This window comes from Desmodus rotundus, chromosome 4 (assembly GCF_022682495.2).
Source record: "Desmodus rotundus isolate HL8 chromosome 4, HLdesRot8A.1, whole genome shotgun sequence".
NCBI classification, from domain to species: domain Eukaryota; kingdom Metazoa; phylum Chordata; class Mammalia; order Chiroptera; family Phyllostomidae; genus Desmodus; species Desmodus rotundus.
The window spans coordinates 138,017,739-138,036,897 of NC_071390.1; the positions used below are offsets into that span (position 1 = coordinate 138,017,739).

The following is a 19,159-nucleotide window of genomic DNA, read 5'->3' on the forward strand; positions in this document are numbered from 1 at the left end:
AGGTCCCTGCCCTTGGGGGATTCGTGTCAAGTGTGTTCCCCCAGAAGAGGCTCACACACGCTCCTCTAAAAGCAATGAGCAGGGTATGAACTGGTCTCCCTACAAAGGGGACAGTGACTCTCCTGTGCTTAAGCTTTTTGATACTGATCTAAGTATATAAAAGATAATATAACTGTTCAAGAGGAAGTCAAATATAAAAAGTATGCTAGTCGAAAAATTGCTTAGATTACTCTGATTCCCAAACACAGGATAACAGTTATAGACACAGAAATACATACATTAAGTAGGTTCTTGATTAAAATGTTGTCATATATTCCCTTCCAAATAATGTCCCAATGAACTCAATCAAAGCAACATGCCTCTCATTCATCCAGAGTCCTCACCACCATCAAATAAACAGAAATCGTCCACAGTAGCGTATAAGGGTGACTAATTGCCCAATAATGACTGAGGTAATACAAAACTAACAAATTCACAACTTCATCTTTTAAAATGACATTAAAATTAGAAGCACTTTCATATGTAATATATTCTCATTTTCTGTAAATTATAAATTAGAGAGTAAAATAAAAAACTGTTAACCAGAATAATAAACAGTATTTCCCCCAATTCTGGATTAATAGCTCATTCGTATACTTTGCTATATGTTAAAATAAGTAGAATGGTTTTCTAAAACAATTTCCTACACACCAAGCTCTAAGTAGCCTTCCATTTACTAACAAAAAAAATTAAACTTCTATCTCTAATTGATGACAGCAATGATTAACGATTTAAGAGGAAAAAATGAACAATAATCTGCTAATTTGCAATTAGATTTTCACACATTTTCATAACTAAGCCAATTTCCAAGGTTGAACTATATTCATAATTAAAGAATCTATATGTTGCACATAACTTGTGGCCCGTGAAACAACACACATCCTATACTTTTCTCAGTTTAGTCTTAGGGCAAGTCTTAAGGTATATTGTCAATGCCACAGTATTATCTTTAAAAAAATCTAAACCATGATCTAAGCTGCTTTCACATATGAAGACAGGTTATAATTTCAGCAATTTTAGTCTATTTAGTTTTAATTCCATCGCTCTTGAGAGTTCATCTTCTCTGAGATTCTGTCAGACAAGAAATTATGAGCATCCCAAGCCCTAGATCGTGTGACCAGGGGCATGGCGTCCAGGGAAGAGGCTACAACACCACAGATGGCCATTTCTAAGCAGGGACCTTGCCCTGTCAGTCGGCAATGACCCACTGGCCCAGCACAGGTCTAGTGAGGGCCATGTTGAGTGTGGGGCATTTTTATGATACCAAAAAAAAAAAGAGAGAGAAAGAGAGAGAGAGAGAGACGGAGAGAGAGAGGGAGACACCTACCTGAAGGTGACTTTCAACAATTCTCTAATTTTTCTCTAACAGTTGAGATGTTAAATTCTCAAATGTTGGTTAAGGGCACAAAAAAAGATTAAACTTGACTATGGATTTTTACAAGTCTTTGCATTTGCTTAAAACCAAAGGTGACTAGATTTCAGCATTAGGGGCTCAATGAGGTGTAAGATAAACGATCATCTCGATATGGGGGTGGGGGTGGGATGAAGCGAAAACAGTGACAGCAGAAATAACAGAGCAGGTGGGGCAAGCCGGCCAGGGCACAGTGAAGAAGGAGGTGGAAACAGTCAGGTTTTAGGGCGTGTTCCCACAATCACCTTTGACCTGGGGGGAAGAGTTGAGGGATTCTGATGCTATGACTTAAGCAAGCTGACTCCGCTTCCTCTTTTTCTGCCGTTCCTTTTTCTTTTAGAGATATTATCATCTCGCTAGAGTAAAAGCTTCTAGAGAATAGAATGATGTGTTCCTAGTCTTCTCTAGTCATTTTGTAAACAAACTGCTTAACAATTTTGTTTGTAACAGCTGTTGTTCTTTGCATTCAAAGGAGGAAAAAAAGTATGTTCTGATCTTCACGTGTCTGGCAAATTTCCTTAGTGTCATGCATAGTCACCTAATATAACACCTTAAAAATTTTCTAAACAAACTTGGTATAAATCCCCTTTGATAATGTCAATTAAAATAATCTATCAGGACATTACTACATGTGGTTATTAAACAGGTAAAAATGCTATGAGCTAACTGCCACCAAGATGACAATGTCACATGACAGTTTTTAAATGGCATAATTACAAATGCTATGAAACCAGTGTACTATTTTGGGAAACCAGTCTACTTACTATTTATATGTCTCAGAACGAATGTATTCAAAAACGTGGGACACGCCAAGCTGGAACTGGTCGGCAATCGGGGTGACCCAAGGGTTGTTCTCTGCTTTGAATACCTGCTTCTGACCGGTCAGATCCAGGTTTCCTGAAAACATGGAGAAGAAAAAAAGGTGAAGGTTCTTTCATCCAGCACAGATCAGGACTAAGAAGTCCTGCCCAGTAACCACAGCGCAATCCTAAGTAGCTTTTGGCTCATTTGATTTGAATTTTTTAAAATGTCTTATCCAAAGTCAACACTGGTGCTCAAGCAATTAGTACCCTAGTCCAAGAAATAAAGAACAAACAGAAAAAGGAAGGAGAGAGGTAGTGGAGGGAAGGAGGTAGCAAGAAAGTAAACCTGGAAAGAATTCTTACAAAGGTAGTATAAGCTTTATTTTTCCTAGGTATTTGCTTAGGAGACTAAAATGGCTCCGTCCAAAACTGGGAGAAGTGCTATTAGAACCTCCTGAAATTCTATCTTAACAGCGTGAATTCCTGCTAGTCTGACCTCATCTAGACCGTCCGATCAACACCACCTCTTGTCACCAGCCAAAGAACAATATGAATGAGGAAAGATAAAAATGTTGCTAACCAGAGACATTGTAATTAAGAACAATGTAACAATAGCCAGAGGGGAGTGGGGAGGGGATAGTAGGGAGAGGGGTCTGTAGGAGCTACTATAAAGGACACAAGGACAAAATCAACAGGAAGGGTAGAGGTGGGGGAGGGAGGTGGAACTGGCTGGGGTGGGGCGGAGGGATGGGGAGAAAATGTAGACAATTGTAACCGAATAAAAAAACAAACAAACAAAACACTGCCCACAGGAAATTATCATTGTGTCACTCAGGTACCATAAGAACATGTCGGAATCAGCACCAAATGAATAGCATTAACATGGTTACAACAGACACTCACATTTGTATAGTCCTCATCAGCTTACGAATTATCTGTTCAAAGCATTTCCTCATTTGATTCTCTAGCAATCCTCAAGGTCAGTTATTAACATCACTTTAGAGATGAATAAATAGACATGTGGGGAAATTAAGTAACAAGATCAGAAAATGTCACAGTGGGGATGTGAACCTAAGGCTTCTGACTCCAAATCTCACATTTTCTCTCTAATGCCTGGTGAAGCGATCAGGTTTCATGTCAGCCTAGATCAACCACGGATCTGGCCATGAAGGTAGCATTAAAAGGCCATTAAGGTGCCACCCGTCAGTTGATGATCAGATAACTGTTTTTTGGGTTTTTTTTTTCTTTTTGGTTTGGAATATTCAGACATGAAGAAGACAGTGTGCAAAAGAGCTCCCTTTAATTTGCTTGCTTATGAAAGGGACAAGGACAGAGGAGCTAAGCAGCAGAGATACACATGGTTTTACCTGGCTCAGACTCACCGAAGGCCTTTCCCTAACAGACCTACTGAAGCAGTTCTTTTCACACTCCTGGTCCACAGTCCATGGCTTTTTAAACACAGACTCTCAGCAACTGTTCCTCCCAGGACACAGCCAAAGTAATATATTTGTCCTATTCTGAGGTTCTACTGCCAATTTTGTCATAACTGATAGGATAATGAAAACACATTCTGGGATGCAAGTATACCATGAAACACAAAATTTCCTAGCCAACCTGACCTTTAGAAATGAAAATAAATTAATATTTTTATTAGGATGATATTTCTTCTTAAAACAAAATAATTGATACTTTGAATTCATCTTTTTGTTATGTGAACTTGTAACTACTCAGAAAAATAAAGAAAGACCAATATAAAAGTGATTATAATTTCAAAAAATGCTTTCAAAGGAAACAGACATTACCAAATATCAAGAGGGAGTAAGTGACCATGATCTTGTCCAAAGCTACGTAGAACCTGTTGATGTTAAGTACAAAAATAAACAGATACATTTGTCTCCAAGATTATCAATAATGTCAATTCCCTCATCTTCATGGTTTAACATCGCTAGTCAGATATTAAATCATTTGGGAAGTTAACGGGCTGTACTCCCCGAACCACAGTCAGCAAACTGCCCAGGGCAGTGAAAATCCAAGGGCCGCACTTGGTCTGCTCGGCTGGGCATCACCTAGGTGTGACCTTGCCAGCAATGGGCTGCTTTCTACCTTTTTTTTTATCTTTACTTGGGGAGGCGGTTTTAGCTTTACAACAATCAAACTGATCAGTTTAAGCTTCTCAATAATTCTTACTTCCTTTTAGGATGTGATTTGCTGTAGTCTATGTCCTCTCTTCCATAGCATTCATTCTCTTATTCTTTTTTTCTTTCCATTTCCACTTTTCCTAAAAATAAATAATAGATACTTCTGGAAAAGTATTCCATTTAAAAACAAGTCTATTTCTGAAGTGTCCAGTTTTAAATGCCCAGTGTACATGTTGCCCACTCTTCTCAGGATGCAGGGCCCCTGAGAGCAGGGCCCATACCCCAGGGGACGGGAGGCAGGCTGCAGCAACCCCCCCGTAAGCCGGGGCGGAGGCGCTGGAGGTGAGCGCCTCTCTCTTCAAACATTCACCTAATTAACAACTTATGCTTACACATCATCCTTCTGCCTTTAAACCCTGCCCACTGACATCTGCATGGAGTCAACTATTAAAAAAATTACTAAGACCTTTGGGAAAATATATTAATTCAAAGTGAATAAGAAAAAAAAGAAAAGAAGCCATGAAAAACATAAATTGCTTAAAGAAATAAACCAATTCCTAAGCAAAGAGGATCTCCCTGTTAGTGGCAACTTGTGCCCCCAATACTTTCCCTCCTCGTCCCGCATAGGCAGTCATCCTAATAAGAAACACAGTCTAAATTTCTCGTGGGCAGAACCTGATCTGGTGAACGTGCATCCGGAACTCCCCACTATTCACATAGTATAATGAGTTAACTCAAAAAGACTGCTTTCCTCTCAACATCTAGTTCAGATGGGGATAAGGGAATGTGATTTCTTTTACTCAGGAAGGAAGAGAGGAAAGAGGAGGGAGCACAGAGCATTTCTCACCTTGCTATATATTCAGGGCCCTAGGTCAGTGGGAGAGGAATGTGGACCAAGAAAAGGGTCTAGGAAGGACCCCACAGACAAGCCTCAGGTAGTTCAAATTTGTCCAGGGATGACTTCCGTGGGACAGTGAGAGAAAGAAGACTCTTCCTTCCCAGGCTGTATCACAAGCTCCCTTCCAGTGAGGTCCAATAATCCCAAAGTATAGATATGTTATGAGCAACGCAGGTTTTAATTATCCTTGAATTTAAGGTACAGGTGAATATTTCTATGTAAAAGAGGTGCCTACATTTTACTACCAACTATCTACGTACCCACTTTGGAACGTACACGGCCTCTTGTTAACTTATTAACAGCCTCTTACTAAGCCTGCAGCCTTCTCAGTAATCATCTCTGAAAATGATGTACTAAATTCTATGCTCCCTGATTGCAACACATGGAAGACAGACTGAGGGGAATAATGCCAAGAAAGGTCAGCCATGTTCTCTGGGCCCTTTTGTCTGAAGCCTCTAACCCCCGGAGATCTGTCAATCCCCAGCAATGTCTCTATTAAAGTGCTGTCAACAGAGACAGAAGAGGCGTAGGGGACTGCTTGCTAATGACGCCTGCTAACTGGAGCAGGCAGGAAAAGCTGCATGCAAGCTGGACACGCTCCCTCCGGGGAAGAGGAGCCTCACAGTGGAGTCTGAGAAGTTGGGGGACACAGAAAAGCCCACGGGCTCTTCACGAGCACTCTCACTGACATCACTTCAGACTCATCTGTACACTCAGGCCATTTATTTCAGTCTCGCGCAATGCTGCACAGCCGCATTCACAGGGGCTGCACACAGCCACCAGAAATAGGGAGCCGGATAGAAAAGAATGATTCAGATTCACCGGGGGAAGAAAAGAGCCCGAAACAACAGCTTTGTCGTTGACACTGTTTTCTTTTTAACAAAGAGCCGTGAAAACCATGTTTCATGTCCATAGCAGACCTTAAAGCAGCCGACTATTCCAGATGACTGAGATGGAAACCGTGAAAGCCAAACCGAGCTCTGCCCCTCCAGAGTTATCACCAGGCTTGGCGTAATAGGGTGCGCTTATTTTGTTTTTCAACCTAATGTCACCGGAGGAGAACACAATACCTGTTTCTGTGCAGCCGTAATCCTCCCAGCCAGCTATTTGTCTCTGGCTTTCCCACCTCACTCCGCACCAGCCTGGAATGCAGCCATTTCAGAAGAGGGTTAATATAATTAGAGTAAAGCTAGGCCATTATACTGTGTGAAAAGATGACACCCGTCTCGCATTGGCCTAACAACAAGTTAGCCTTGCCTCAGCAAAGCTCATCTGTCAGCTATCGGAGGTAGGTTCCCTTTCAAGTAATAACATGCAGGAAGCCTCCTGCCCCACTGTCAGTCGGGCTGCAATCGCCCTAACTGCTGCACGCTCCAATGCGTTCGAGTGAGGAGCCCTCACCCAGCTCCTTTATTAGAAGCCTGAGCGGAGCTCTGGTGCTGTTCTAACAAGGATCAGGCAGCAGGATTAAGCACGGTGACAAAGAGGATCTAATAAGCTAGAAAGTGGTGCATCTACAGACACGCTGGCTGGCTCCCAGACAGAGATTCCCTATGCTCACTCTTCAGTGGGATGGCCCAGGCCACAGGGGAAGCCAGCCAGCACTGTGATTAGCAATGACCCTCTGACCGATGCTGCTATGAAAATCATGTATCACTCAGAGGCTTATTCTGCAATTGCAAATTGGATTTTCCATTTTATTACCTGCAAAAGGGCCACATATGCTTCATATACAGTAAGCTTTGCTGTGTGGCTGTAAAGTTGTAAACACTAAATCATGTAAAACAATCATTTTCCTTGAGAGTTACAAATGTGACTGGATGCAATAGGCAATTGCAGCCCCATTAATAAGCATGCTCATTTTCACGTATGGAAATTGGTTGTTTTCACAATCACACAGCTAAGAATTATTTCTGAATATTGAAAATCCTGAAACATTTGGCCAGTAACATTACTGATCACATTTTAAGCAATTGAGGGGGTCTGGGCAAATTCTGCACATCACCGAAGCCGGAGTTCCTCCCTTCCTGATTCCAAAATACCACAGGGCACTGTGAAAGCCAGGCTCTGTCACTCATAAAAATCTAAGGCCACGGTCTAAGAAGGTAAAGCTCGCAAACCCTGGCTGACTAGGTAGTCTATCACTAGATTACTAGATTTGCCCAAACCCAGGTAATTATTCACCCTTGAAGAGGTCTAGATGGGACACAGTGACAGCTGAAAGATCACCTCTGCTCTGCAGTGAGTCCACATACAGAAGCTAACCACAAATGACTCCAGCGCAAAATAAAAGCTACATTTGCAGCTGCTCCAGACATAAAGAGATATTCTACACATAAATCTCTATAATTCTTATTACTAGGTAACAGGCTACTAATTATAAAATGCACGATTATAGATAATAGCTGAAGATGGAAGGTTCCTACTTTTTCATTTCTTTAGCAATATACTTTACTGAGTAAAAAATGACCATAAGGATTACAAAATGATGTTTTATATTATAATGGTAAATGTTTGCAGTAGCAGAACACTGGAAGCAACCAGAATGTTCAACAACATGTGAGAAGCTGAATAATATATGCTACAGCCTTACAGTAAAATGTTTCTCAGTAATTAAAGTAAATGATATAAATTTATTTGCCTGTACAGACTTAGAAAGAGGTCTACACTGTAATTAAAAAACAAACTAACTAAAGTTATACTAACTTTGCTATGATTTAATTTTTGGAAAACAATACAGAAGAAAGGAATCTCATATGTGTGTATGAAGACACGTGTATGTGAAAAAGAGAAAGAAAAAGAAGAGGATACACATCTAATTGTAAATGCTGGTTTCCTCAGAGGGGAAATTAAGGTGGGATAGAGATTTGAACCAGCAGAATGAGGGGTACCCACTATTCATTTTCTCTTTCGAGAATTTTATGTGATTACAAGCATGGGTTATTTTTATAATTAAAAAAGAATAAAATGCATTGAAAAAAATGGTCAAAAACAAATTCAAGATACATGGCATACACTAATTAGCACAAAGGAGTGCATGTTATTTCAAGTGGCAGCATCCTCCTGCAGTGAGAACCGTGCTTTACAGATGATGGTGGACGAGGCCCTAACCGGACCGAAACGCTAGGTCCGCGGCTGCTTCTGTCTGTGCAGCACCAGTGCAATCCCGGGGAGCTGGGCCGTCTCATGACAGCTTTCAAATTGATTCTGTGGGGAATTCGAGGCCACACTGTCATCCTGGCATCACAGTTTTAAAATAGGCATTTAGTTCATTTAACAATTACAATGCATTGTTGCTTTAGGAAACATACTTAAATGAACTGTTACTCTTCTGATTTAGGCAGGGAGACTACAAGTAAAAAATAAATAAATAAATAAATAAAAAGCCCTATCCTGCCAAATGGCTCCAACAAAAACAGCATCCAACTTACATATATGATGGTGTGAACAGGTCCAGGAGCCCATTTAACAATGAAGAAAACTAGCATTTTACACAGTTTCCCTGTGATGCTCTTCTTGGCCGTTTGGTATCTGTGTTCCAGGGGAAGATGGAATAGAAGGAGCTCTCAATCAGTCCCCAGGAGACCTGGCAAGGGACCTGGTTCCTGATACCAAGTACATTCGTGGACTTTGTGACCAAGAGACTTTGGGCAAATCCCCGTGCTATTCTGAGCTTCAGTTTCCTCATCTGCCAAAGTAGGGATAACAGTACTAATGGACAATGGACTGTGGACAGGAGCCAAAAAGCACATAAACTGGTTCTGTAAACTAGAAATCACTATATAAATATATACTATTCTTTACACTGTTCATTACTATTTGACTTGAAATCTGCAAAGGAGAGAAAATATATCATAGAAAGCAGGTTGCCTAATCCAGAGTTTGCTCAAGAAATTAATAGCCTCCTGACACTGAATGAACAATAATTCCCATGGTGGCACTCTTCTGAGAAAAGGGCCCCTGATCATACGCTTCTCAGAGGCCTATGATCAAAAGTAGAATTAAGATAAAATTTATGTACACTGATTTCATTTCCTAGAAGATTGAAAGCTTTATGAACAGTAGCAGCCTCGAGCATCCACCCCAAGGTTGGCCCCCAGAGTATACCTCCTCACTTCAACCCCCACTCCACTCACGTTCCCCAGTTCATAGGGACTGAGTTCACAACATCCTTCTGATCACCTGGGATCCTGGAAATGTCAGCACCAAGGGAGCCCTGTTGTCCTGGAGACCCCAGGGAGAAGTCACTAATGAATGTAGCACAAGCTAAAATAAATATGTGTTCAAAGAGTAAGTTTCAGTAATCAAAACTTTTTTTAGGATCAGTAAAGGTATCACAAAGCAGCCTTCACCATAGCTGTTCAAGTTCAACATATACAGGCACACCTCATTTTATTGTGCTTCACAGATGTTGGATGTTTTACAAACTGAAGGCAAGACATTCCATCAGCAAAACGATTACAACTCACTTTATCACAATACTTGCTTTATTGTGGTGGTCTGGTACTGAACCCACAATATCTCTGAGGTACGCCTGTATAGGATGGCTGCCTTATAATGATAAAACATTTTTTCTGCTAGTTTAGCATTTACTTAACATTCTATCTCAGACCCCATCAATGACTCCCACCCTAGCAATATTTAATATTAGTAATAGTGTTACTTAATCGCCTTGTGATTCTACAGACAGAAATAATTTGCTGTTGTCTCCCTAGACGGCACTCTAGTCCTTAGTTACTCTCTAAAGCCCGAGGCACGGGAGCTCCCCCGCTCATCCCTGCTGTCTAGCTATTCCTGCTCCACCGCACACCTTTGTGAGAGCTGCAGCTCCCTCTCAACAGAACTTGGAGTCTTTGTGAGATGTGGGGTCACAGTATTGGAAGAGTACACTTTAGGAATTAACCACCTTCACATGTATAGTTAATAGACAGCATCTACCACTTATGTCTGTCACTACGATAGTGCAGGCCAGTACAAAGCCTAGAAAACAGGAAGTTATATCCTACTGAGTTACAATTCAGAACAAGTTCCTATCATACTGATGTGTATTCAAAAGGACTGTAACCCCGGGCTTGGCCGGGGTTCTGGGAATGGATGCTTTTTCTGTACTGCTGGTTAGAGTACAAATCGGCACTTTTCTCAAAGGTAATTTGTCAATATACATTAAGAGCTATAAAAATATCCATACCCTTTGAGTCAGTAATTCACCATAGTAATAAATTCATGTTAAGGAAATAATCATAGATATTCACGAGAGTTTATCAATACAAATTTTCAACTCTGCGTTGCTTAAGTTCCTCTTGAACATCTGGAAAACTGCGATGTCTCAGGGGTTGGAGGATGAATGCTGAGACACTCACAGGATGGCACATTACACAGCCACGTGACTTTAAATGTTTTCGAATAGAATTTAATGACACAGGGTAACAACCATGACATAATACTGAGTTGAACAGCAGGCTGTAAGACTCATATAGCACGATCATCTTTAAAAAATAAGTGTACACACATATGACTAAAGAGAAGACTAGAAGGAAACATAATCGTAATTTTAACTGGTTATTTCTGCATGGCAGGTTCAGGAAAGTTACCCTTTTCTGTTTCCCAGAGATTCTAAAGCAGTGGTTCTCTAGACTGTGCATCAGAATTTCCTGGATGCTCTGTTAAAACCTCCAGGGTTTTCGATTCAGTAGTAATTGTATGAAGCCCAGGAGTTTACATTTCTAACAGGTTCTTAGGGGATGATAATGCTTCTGGTCCCGGGACCACACTTAGCAAAGTCACTGCCTATTTGTAACAATAATCTTGGTAATCATTCTACCACATATATGCATACCAAATCATCCCACTGCACACTTTCAGTATATAGTTTTATTTGGCAATTATTCCTCAATAAAGTTAAAATATTTTAAGAATTAAAAGTTTTTAAAATTTTAAATCAAACAGCAAAAACGAGAAAAAAACATTAAGTCTATTTAGAGTGCTGAAAAAGAAATCTGAATTTTTTATACTATTAGCAGTTCTATTAAAGGTATTAAAAATAAACCCACAAACTAACGAATGCTTATCGTTATCACCATCATAATTGCTATTACTTGTTGAACACGTATTATGCACAAATGTCACTCCAGGAGCTTTGCATACATTATTCCAAGAAGCCACAACAATTCTGCCTGGGAAGTATTACTATCTCATTTCTAAAAAGAAAAAACAACTAATATTCAGGGATATTAAGACCCACATGCAAGGTCACATACATAGTACAAGGCAGAGCCAGGATTCCAAGGACAATTCATCTGGCTCATCCAAAGCCTGGGTCTTTCCAATACATGACACTCGCACATGTCCTCCTAGGACAAAAAGGTACTGAGACATCCTTGGGTAGTCAATAATGTGACCAGGTGTAAGGAGTACCATGGGACAAATCCCTCTCCCCTCCCCTGAACAGAGCCCAGAATTCTATCATCAGAACCATTTTCTGGGCTGAAAGCCTTGTTGCCTCCAGGAATTTTCTTTTGAAATTGAAATACCCTGGCGGCAAAGTGAGTTGGGGTAGTAACACTTTCATTAATGTGACAGAGTGGGTGCTTTTAACAGGGGCATTAACAGAGACATGCACTTCCCTCCTCCAGAGTCAAAACACCACCAAGTCAAGGGATTACTTTTATTTAAAAATTAAAACTAATTAAATTTAAAGCTATATAAGTTAGTTTTTATATAGTTTTCACAAAGAATAGAATCTCATGTAATTATATATTGAACACAACATTACTTTTAAAAGACTAAAACTTCATTAACTCAGAACTGTTTAGGAAAACCAGTGCATAATTATGAGAACTGAAATGACCCAGGGGAAATCCGGTCACAGGAAAAGGTAGAGTGGGCGTGGGTCTGGGCAGGGCGCTACAGGCAAGCCGTCAGGGGCGGGCCAAGGGCCCAGTGTGCCGAGGCCAGGGTGTGACTGCTGGGGCAGGGGTGAGAGATTTTTTAAAAAATGGAAACATCTACACTATTGCAAAGAAACAACCATGATTCAAGTTTCAAACTGTCCATGGCTGATTACAAGCACTTTTGAGAGGTCTCACGTGTTCCTGACAGTGTCCAAGTGCTGCTTTCCGGGGAAGCCAGAAGTGGGAGGCTAGGGGGTTACGCCCCCTTCACTTCCATCTCCTGTCACCTCCCTCCACACCACAGAATCAGCACCACGTGAAGACGCTGGTTAGACGTGTCTAATCAAGCAGATCTGAGACTCCTCCCCTTTCACCCAGATCTATACTCTGAGATTCCACATGCACAAACACAGGTATGTCCTGTTTTTTGTAAGTTCACTTTATACCACTTTAGAAAACACCTACATTAGTATCTGTTTTTGCTAACTGGCTGAAATCCAAAGAGGATTTTCACTTTTATCAAAAAAGCCAAAAAGTGAAAACAGCATCCTGTGTTTGATTTGCATGAGCCTCACAGAGGCAGCATGCAAGCCCAGCAGTGAGAGAGGCTCAGCCAAGCTTCTTCCCCAGGAACCACACTCAGCATCTCAGCATTGGACACTAGAGCTTAGAACAATGCCCGTGAGCACCTGTGCTTTATCTCTATTGGTTCTGTGCATCCTTTACCAAGGTGCATCCTAATGTAATGAGAAAAGCCCCAAAGATCTTCTTACAAGGATATTAAGTTTAGCATAAAACTGGATGTAATTAAGAGGACATGGTTGGTTATTTGGGGGGTCTAGAAACACTTGAAAACTTTTCAATATAAATTAATGGTAATTGCTTCTTTGCTTTGGTCATTTAGGTTTACAGAAGTTTGCATAGGAATGTTCTACTTTCAGTGAATGGGGAAAATCTCTAGGCTAACTGGAACATTCCTTAAAAAGGAATTGAACCAAAACCCAGATGAATGTACAACTCAAGGGCCCATTCAGGGAAATCTGGAGAGTGTGAGAACTTAGTGCAGATAAAGTCTTAAACATATCCAGATTTTTATCAAACTTTAATTTCCAAACTGTAAAAAAAAAAAAAAAAAAAAGGAAATGACTTCTGAGATAACTTCATAGGAGACACAATGCCAGACAAACACAGACTGATTCAATCTGTGTATGAGTACATAAACTTAATAATCATCTTAATAACCTTCCCAAATGATAACAACTTAACTGTTTAATGCCCATCCTCATAAAAAAGTATGCCAATTTTCCAACCAATAGGAATGATACTAAAGTTTAAATGCTATAGTACATTACTAGTCACTTGCTCATATGGAAACATGAAATAAAGTTAACTTTATTTTTTATTTATATATAAATACCCTTGAACCCAATTTTATTAAAGGTTAAGTAAGGTGTCAGCCTACTACACAGAACCTAAACTTAAGTTATATGTAAAAATGGCTTGTTTCGGCTTTGCTTCTCACTCTGGAGCTTATATTTTTATTACTTTGGTGCCATGTGTTACACTCTCTGAAGAGGCTGTAGGTGGTAAGAGTGCAGATATTATGTCACATAAAATATGTACTAAGATAATTAAGAATTCTGAGTGAAACAAACGCTGTCTCCATGAAAAACAGCAATAACTGTAACTTAATTTCCAGTGAATCCAAGATTGCTCATGTTAAAAAAAAAACAAATAATGTTCAGGTTATGTATGAACAGTATTTTAATACATTTTGATAAAACTTATTTTCAACAGTAAGAGCTCTGCAGTAAGAGACAATAGGAAGAAAACACAACTGTCTGAAAGCAGTATTTTCACGTGTGTAAACAGACACATACGCACACCCTACCGCAGACACATAACAGAAGTGAAAACTGCACATTCTAGAAGAACAAATGTAGTAAGGGAAAAAGCAGAAAACAGTGATGCCTAACTTTTAGAGAAAACTATGTTCTTTTTTCAGTATAAGTGATAAAAAGCAAGTAACTACCCCAAACGAACACAAACAAAATTATCTTATTCTCTAGCGCTAATCCAGAGGTAAGAAATAGGCCAAAACATAAACTAATGTTTAAAAACTTTAACAGTAAGGCTTAAGAAAAATCAAAGCAAAATAACTATACTACTGAAGGGAAAAGTGTCCACCTCCCCGCCCAAGGATCTACTTAGACAATGTGCCAGTCCTAATGTAAGATCTGAAAAAGCGCTATCCACAAATAACAGAAAGTGGAGATTTACCACAATTTGAGATTTGGGTGAAGATGATTACATCACTAATTTGTTTCTAGTAGTTTGGGAAAGCCAACTATCTTGGATAAAAAACATGAAATACTGTTATAGTTAACAAACAATAAAAAAGGAAAGTACTACAATACTCCACTCAAAGGAATAAACAATCAATACAAAATCATTTTCAATGTGTGAAGGTGTTTCGTAAGCTCATTTACCTCCCCCTCCAAAAAAAAGGCTCTTCACAGCGGTCAGAATCACAGCTTCGATTTTTGAAGCTATACTTCAAAAACTATATTGTGCAAAGTCATCCACAGCACACCCTGACTTTGCATCAGACGTGTGACTTGCTTGTGACGGCCCAAACTCCCCACGGCCTTTCTTGCTTCTGAACCTCCCTAGTGCCCTCTCCCCTGCGACTGCTGATAAAAGGGAACTTCATTCTATGCCCCTCTCAGAGAAGTCTGCCTGTACTTCCCCACTGAAATCTGATCCCTTCGACCGGTGTCTATCACAGCACTTACTTATTTTGTAATACCTACTACATTTTATAATCATTTTGTTGGCTTTCTTTTTTTCTTTGTGTTGTTCCTGTAACCTCACTGTAAGCGCCATGGACACGGAGCGCATGTGAGTCGTGCTCTGGGTGGTAACCAGAGCCCTTCTCTGCAGCACTGGTTGCTGTCTTCCCTCCCTCTACGTAACATCACTGGAATTAGAACCCAACTGTTTCCATTTCAGCTCATTAAATAGGACAGGCATTTTGTCTTACCCATTCTTTTTTTGCTGGTGACTTGTACATAGTAGGGATATACTTCTCAAATAGAGTGAAGTTTGATCCCTCTAAAAGGTGTCTTTCACTCAACCCAAAGGGAAAAGGTTCTTACCACATCTACACACTGCTGCATCTACACTCACCAGCCCCCACCACAGATTCCGGGGGGCCCCTTTGCCACCCCAGTTGAAAGCAACGGCACAGTGGAGACGTGAGTGGGCAGGGATGGACGGACACGGAAGAGTCTGAAAGCACTGCCCCACCACTCCAAGGAGTGTAGAACTGGAAGACTATTAGTGTTTGTTTGTATGCACAACTCAACTTCACCCAAACATAAAAAAGAAACAAAATTTTTTGGCTTAACTGGTAATCTAATAAATAGTTCAAAAAAGGTAAAAATTCCTTGTTTTGCATTTATGTATCAGAGACCAGTCTAGATGCTTTATGTATATAATTTCAGGTGTCCAAGAAGCCTGTAAGTTGAGGGGTTCCTCACAGTTAAGGAAAATGAGGTTCCAAGAGAATTCACTATTTCTCAAAGGCCACAGAGCCAGTAAATGGTAGAGCTGGGATTCGAACTAAAGTCTGCTCCTCTCTACAGGCCACGGCCAACTGTCAGAAATAAAACAGTTTGCTTATTCTCTTTCCTTCTCCCAACCATGACCCATTGACTCTTTCCCCTTCTTAAAAAGAAAAAAAAAAAACCAAAAAACAGTGTTGATGGCAAACATACTCGGGTATGTGTTGGGGTCAGGACACCTGGCTAATTATGCCTAAAATACTACATAACCATGGTATGATATAAAGTATAGACGCATCATATAAAATATCCTGGCTAGCGGATGTACACATATATTTTAGAAATATATCTACAACTAAAATACCAAACAGAAATCAACTGTCAAATAGAAATGCACAAAATCACTAAATCACTACAGTCACCAAATTACATAGATGATCTTTGACTATTTCACAATAGAAAACAACATGCATAATACCAACAAGAGTAAAAAAATAAAAGTCCTATTAGTCTCATAGTTAATTCAGGTTAAACAGAAAATTATCTTCCCTTTTTCTTCTTGCTAAACATTTCTCACGCACTGGAGTTTCTCACATTAGTAAGTCTACTAGGTAAGAAAGTACCCCAAGGCCTGCGACTCTCTCTCACGTGTGTACGCAGGCGCCACCTCCAGACACCACACTGGTTTCAGAAGTTGTCTCTATGCCACTGCTTAGTTTGCTGGGACTGCCAAAATAAAATGTCTCACACTAGGTGGCTTAAACAGCAGAAATTTATTATCTGGTAGTTCTGGAGGCTAGAAGTCTAAGCCCAAGGTACCGGCAGACCTGGTTTCTCTTGAGGACTCTCTCCTTGGTTTGGCAGATGGCTGCCTTCTTGCTGGGTTCTCACATGCGCTTCCCTGTGGTCTCTCCGTTGCGTCCAAATGTGCTCTTCTTATGAGGATACCAGTCAAATTCAGTCAGGACCCACCTGAAAAGCTTCCTTTTCATTTAATCACCTTTTTAAATAGTCACATTCTGAGAAGCTAGGGATTAAGCTTCAGCATATGAATTCAAGGAAGAACCCAATTTAGCCCATAACAGCTACTATCTTTATTTTCTTAATAGCTGAGTAACTGGAGTAGCAGAAGTCTGTCCTACATATGTGGTTCTAATTGATCAATGTATTTATTCATTCATAAACATTCATTTAATACAGTTTGTGTCACGGAGATAAAGAAGGAACTGTCCCTGAGCTGCTCACGGTCTAGTGGTTCAAATGGATGCACAGGACAAGCAGTCAGAACATAACAGGCAGCTGATCCAGAATGGAGATGGCAGCAGAGGTTTAGAAATGACTCTCTGGGGGGTGTGGGGAGGGTGGTACTTAACTGGATCTCAGTGGAGTCTCCAGAAAGAGAGAGAAATCTCTACAGACAAAAAATAAAAACCACAGTGAGAACAGCAAAGAATGGGAGATGAGCCTGGACTGGTAGGCAGGGGTTAGGTCATCAGGAGCCTTGTCAGCCACACTGAGGAGCTTGGGTTTTATCTGCAAATACTATGAAACCAGGAAAGGGTTAAAGCCCGAGAGTCAGAAGATCAGAGCGTTTTGTGAGAGCCGGCTTTAGTCATTCTCATCGGTGCAGAAGGGCAGTCCGCTACACAGACACACTGGTATGTGGCCTCGAGCTGCTTCCCAAGCAATTTGTTCCTAATGCTGGTTGAGTGATTTGTAAAATGTTCTTTATAAATCAGGCTAGATCCAAGACTAACTTTAATGTCAACATGCTCATACACTTGGGTGAGAAATGGGTGGAAAACAGCTAGTGTGTCAACAACTGCAATGCAAAAACAATTCTCTGGTGTTCCTTAGCCATTTTTATACATTCCCATTCAAATCCCAGATGCAACATTTGCCAGCACGAAGACTCTAAACATGTCATGTATCCTGTGTGTGTGTCAGCTGCCTCGTCTACGAGGTGATGATGGCGTTTACCTCACAGTGCTACTGAGGAATTAAAATGCTTCATAAATGCAAGACTTTTAAAACAGCGCCTGGCACACAGCAAGTACAACAAAAACATTTCATTGCTACCACTACTCCACTATGATACCAAAAAGATAGAGATGAGAACTCCTGACAGAAAACTGATTTGAAAAAACAAGAACCGATACCGGGCCTTCACTTGGTCAAGGCCTGATCGGTGGTGTCACCGCCGCAACACGGACGGATGAACAGTGGAAGAGCACAGTTTCAGGCATGTTCGAGGTGATGATGTCCCCGTGGGAAGAGCCACCAGGCAGGGAGGCATATAGTCGGGATTATCAGTCAAGGAGAGTGGGTAGGTGGAGGACATGGAGTTCGAAGTCATGGTAAAACGATTCAGAATTAAAGTTAAGCGTCTTCAAGAAATGGGCCCATGTAACACTTAACAAATGGGCCAAACAGACAATACCCTAGACAATAGATTAGAGAAAAATCAAGCTTTCTGAAGAGCCCACTATTTGTACATAACTCAAACTACCACAGATTTATATAAAACACAATCTACTATATTAATAGACCTAATTTGAGCAGGGGAGTAAAGGGCATGGCAATCTGACTTCATCATTTTTACTGGCATTTCTATCTATGGGTATTATTTTGGTAGACCAGAAAGAAAAGGATACAACTAGACATAAAGGTTAAATTTCTCTTTAATTATACAATATCCAGTATTTTTTCATCCTTTAGATAAAATTTTTCCCCCCAAATGTTGCTGTCCCTTTAAATCTTTAAACTGTATATTCTTGAAAGAAGTACTTCTCCTTTGTAAAAGTTACAGCTCCATCTTCAGGGGGCTGCCGTGCTGGCACCAAGTTACACCCCACACAACAAAAACCACCTCATACAATCCAAGGAAGCACAGGCGCAGGAGCTCCAGTGGCAGTTTTCAGGTGCTTTCTGATGATGAATGATAATATTAAGCTCCTATTCAAAGGCAGCATACAATAATTCTCCATTCCATGATATTAAAAACCTATAAAGGAGCATAAAGCTAGGCTCAAACTATAATTTACCCCCTCTGGTTAAGGCATGCCTCTGAGATCACCAGCCTCAAAGAAGAATGGGAAGCCTCAGATAGGGTGGCAGGTATTGGGATTAATGCAGGACGGAGACGGACCTGTAAAGAGATGGACACCAAAGGGCGCAGGTACAGTACCGGGGTGAGTGAGGGGGAAGAATGCAGACTGAGATGGCCCCAAAAGGAACCTGAGTGCTGATCCGCTATTCTTCACTATTGGTAAATCTACACTACCAACACTAGATTTTAAAAACTACTTATTCCTAAGGCTGCTTATGAGACATGCAGTTAAACAGGATGGAATAAAAGCATTTTTCTATATTCCCCCTTCCTTAAAATCTACTAGGAGAAGGGAGAGAATGATT

The 19,159-nt window shown here is 40.5% G+C and overlaps 1 protein-coding gene across 5 annotated transcripts in view; it reads right to left on the minus strand.

The window, feature by feature from the left end:
• RSU1 (Ras suppressor protein 1) overlaps positions 1 to 19,159 on the minus strand; it is a 189,309-nt gene that overhangs the window by 95,234 nt on the left and 74,916 nt on the right. For all 5 annotated transcript variants that reach the window (XM_045183669.3, XM_045183664.2, XM_024576023.3 and 2 more), the window contains one exon: positions 2,215 to 2,347. In XM_045183669.3, coding sequence (XP_045039604.1) covers positions 2,215 to 2,347 — 133 coding nt within the window. The remainder of the gene's footprint in view (positions 1 to 2,214; positions 2,348 to 19,159) is intronic.